Consider the following 3,990-nt stretch of genomic DNA (forward strand, 5'->3'; position numbering starts at 1 on the left):
CCATCCATCCATCCATCCATCCATCCATCCATCCATCCATCCATCCATCCATCCATCCATCCATCCATCCATCCATCCATCCATCATCTTAACCTGCTTCTTCCTTTCAGGGTCACGGGCTAATTCAATTTAATTTAATTTGAACAAATTTTACCCAAAACACTTGAATCAAAATGAAATCTTACAGCAATTCAAGTTTGTACATTTAACCAACGACAGGTAATAAAATTAAATAAAGGGCTCAAAGTGATTGATTTGAGTCAAAACAATAGATTCATTCGACGCGCAGCTCTTCATGTGGAGTAATGCTACCTTAGGCAAACGTCTGTGCTTCAGTCAGCAGTAGGTTTTATTGCCACAAGTCACATCAGAAAGAGTCAGAAGGTCCACTGAAGGCTGTGTGTGTCGCCTCAGTCTCTAACTCTACCAGCAGCAGGCGGCAGCCTCGGGGAAATGTCTAACACATCACCAACAGCACTGATCAAGACTGGTTCAAATGTTGCTTTGCTCTGTGCTGCAGAGCTCTGTCAAGGTCCGGGGTGGGGGGCAGGAGAGCTGCTACTCTGATCACTACATATATATATATATATATATATAAAAGAAAGTACAAATTCAGCAACATTTAACTGCAAAGTCCATTTGGAGTGTTTTCAGGATATCAGAAAGGCGTGGTCAAACTATCACCGCTCTCTCTCCTGGCTTTGTGCTGAGGACATGCAAGGGTTTGATCTCTGCTAGAAGAAACTACGCAGCACCTTAAAAAAGGAAAAGAAAACTACATGGCACACGGGTGTTTAGTGATGTGCAGCGTTTACAAGGCTGTGAAATTTAGCTTTGAGGATTCAAATGCGCAATACAGCAGATCTTTCTTCTGCTCCTCTTTCAGGTAACAGAAGAGGGAAGGGTCTTTTTTCTTTTTTTTGCAATGCAGCACAAGTGATTAGTTCTGGCTGGATCCAGCTCATATCCTGTCTCTTAGCTGCTGACAGCTTTAAATAATGACCAAACTTCTCAGCAGCCCAGTAGAGAAAGAAAAGATGATGCGGTCTAATACGACAGGCATGTTTGTTCTACTCTACCCCCTTAATGTGTGCTACTACCTAAACAGAACATGAAATAAGTTAAAATGTGTAACATACCGGTTCATACAGGTTGTTTTAAGGACTAATTATAATTATGTCCCTATGCAATAAAGTGGGGAACAGTACAAGGCACACATTTACCAGCTGAGTTATTACAAATATATAAAAAACAGGAAAAAGAAAAGTTCATGAGTCGTGTGCTCTCTTCTGTGCTCTCCTCTTTAGTCTCATTTGTAAGGACTTCAAGTGTCGGCATGATGGATGCTGTCAGAGTCAGTGAAGCTGGCTTCAGGTGACTCGGTTAGATGCTGTCCACGAAGCTGCCAGGAAACAGGCCGGTCCTGCCGTTCCTCTGCAGCGTGCCTTTGAACCAGCCGTCCTCCCGCTTCCTGTGGACGAACACAATGTCCCCCTCCTTGAGTTCCAGCTCTGCCTCGCTCTGCGGAGGGTATGATACCACCACCCTGTACCTGCCAAGAACAAACACACAACAGGTTAGAGATGCACAATATATCAGTGTCAACTGCCGATGTTGGTCTTTTTTTAGAATATATTAGAATATTTATTAGAGTATTGGTCTGATAAGTAAAACTGAGCTGATATTAACGTCAGATATTAATTTCCCACTTTTTATCTTTGTGTTTCTGTTTTGAGAGGGGAGATGGTCGAGTAACATCTGTTTGATCATGACAGTGACGCTGCACAGCCAGGAATAACTGAAATAGAGACATCATGTCAGCCGTCTGGTTGATTTTTAATGTACTCAAAAAAAAAAGTGTGTTTGTACGTTATGTATTTATAAATGAAGTGTGTGTTTGTATAATATCAGTAAATATCAGTTATCGACCATAACAGCAATATTAACATTAACTATTAGATGAAATTTTTATATTAGTGCATCCTTACCTGTGATATATTGTTACATTATGTTTCCATCCAACTTTAATGCAAAATTTGAGCAAACTTTTAAAATGTGGCGAAAAATAAAAATAAAAACATGTTTCCATCTACTGGTTGTTGTTGTTGTTGTTGTTACACATGACTGTAGTAAACAGGAAGTAAAGACAAACTCACAGGGACACATCTCAGGACAATGGAGAGAAGTTATCAGGAACGTGTTGCTGCTATCAGGAAAACTGTAATTATTCTGTCATATCAACTAGTGTTGGTGATGTTACTGCTGTCTGCAGACGTAGAGAAATGGGAAGGAAGGCAGGATGTTTGGATGGATAGATAAACTTTGTCTCAAAGGTGACAGAAAACTGTCTTTAACAGGGTTCCATATTATAAACATACTGTACATTCAAGATAAGTAAAAAACAACACAAGCAAAGACCCTGTAATTAAAAACTATTGTAAAAAGGGGATGATGTAACTATGCAGCCTTGTTTAGTAGGGTATTCACAGAAGGGACAAATGATTTTTTATAGATGTTTCTCCTGGCCTGGGGAACTTTATAACGCCTGCCAGAGGGTAGAAGCTGGAAAAGGTGGTGAAGGGAATGTGACTGGTTCTCTATGGTCCTGACCACAGAGGAACTGTACAGCWCAGACAGTGGGCTTTGAACTGAACCAGTTATCTTAGCCTGGTTAACCATGTGGGACAGTTTTATTTGTTGTTTCATTGTAATGAAACTATACCAGGTGGAAATATTGAATATGAGAATGGATTCAATCAATGATCTGTAGACAAATTCCAGAACCTTTTTACTGATATGGAAAGCTTTTAGTTTCCTCAGCAGGTGGAGATGTTGTGATTCTCTTTACGTTACGGGAATGTCTGGGAAGACACCAACAGCAGGAGGAGGGTCCAGCTGCAGCCTTATTGGACAGCAGGGACAGCTGATCCAGGTAAATGTTCACTACGTCAGAAATTATTCAGCAAATCTGTTTCCATCTCCTCTTTAGCGCATTAACCCTTTTTCAGAAAATCCAAAAACCAACCCAAGCGAGTGTAGAAACTTCTTTGCGAAATTGTAGTTTTTCCAAATTTTGCTGTTTCAGTTCCTTTCCTAATGCGTTACTTGAAAATGCAGTTAAAAAACGTTGATGGAAGCACAGCTAATGTTTGTGTGGGTTGAGCAGGTTCACACCAGCTTACCTCTCACATATGATGGGACGTGCATCGTGCTGCTGTGATGAAAGAGACGAGCAGGGCTGACGAGGGGGCGGAGCGATGGGGGCACATCCGTCAAGAGGACTGTTCTTCCGATGGGAGGACTCCGGGCCTGAGGGGGAGGAGGAGGATGAAGCAGCAGCAGCAGGTTCAGACTCGAGCCAGCTGAGAGGGCCAGGGGGAGGGGAGGTGTCGGGGCCCACGGCTCCATGCAGCACCTCTCCAGCAGCAGCCTGTTCCGCCTCGGGGGTGGGAGAGGAGGGGGGTGAGGGACGAGACCTCTTCTTATTGGAGGACAGCAGCTTCAGGAGACTCTTCTTTTCTCTCTGMAGAACATGGAACATGTTTATCTTAGAAAATATTGGCACAACTTTGGAATAAAGCTATTGTTTTTATAAAACACAAAAAGGTCTTTTCTGGTTCTTAGAATAAAAAAACATGGAGGTTGTTGAGTAATGACCACTTTGACAGTCTCAAGATGATTTAAGTACATGAGAGAAATTAAAAACTCAGCATTCTCTGAAGTTTAAAACTCTTTTATGCCAAAGTTTTAAACTGATTATCTTCCAAATAACCTCAGATAATCACAAAATTCCAGGCAAATTCCAAATCATGTAATACTGCAGTATACGTAGTGCATGACTCCACCACTACCACACCAAATATGAGTCTTTAAATCACAACTAGACTTTATTCCAGCAGTCTTTTTGGGTGGGTGTCTACCAGCATGGCACATCTGTTTTTTTTGTAATATAATTATGACACTACTATTCTTTGTTGTTTCATTTTATTC

General features: G+C 41.4%; 1 protein-coding gene across 4 annotated transcripts in view; it reads right to left on the reverse strand.

The window, feature by feature from the left end:
- Positions 1-326: 326 nt before the first annotated feature.
- The window catches only part of sh3rf1 (SH3 domain containing ring finger 1), a 75,397-nt gene continuing 71,733 nt past the window's right edge, over positions 327-3,990 (reverse strand). For all 4 annotated transcript variants that reach the window (XM_014020540.1, XM_014020536.1, XM_014020539.1 and 1 more), the window contains exons 11-12: positions 3,183-3,523; positions 327-1,552 (exon numbers count right to left, since the gene is read on the reverse strand). In XM_014020540.1, coding sequence (XP_013875994.1) covers positions 1,384-1,552; positions 3,183-3,523 — 510 coding nt within the window. In that variant the 3' untranslated portion in view covers positions 327-1,383. The remainder of the gene's footprint in view (positions 1,553-3,182; positions 3,524-3,990) is intronic.

Source organism: Austrofundulus limnaeus, unplaced genomic scaffold (assembly GCF_001266775.1).
Source record: "Austrofundulus limnaeus strain Quisiro unplaced genomic scaffold, Austrofundulus_limnaeus-1.0 Scaffold256, whole genome shotgun sequence".
NCBI classification, from domain to species: Eukaryota; Metazoa; Chordata; class Actinopteri; order Cyprinodontiformes; family Rivulidae; genus Austrofundulus; species Austrofundulus limnaeus.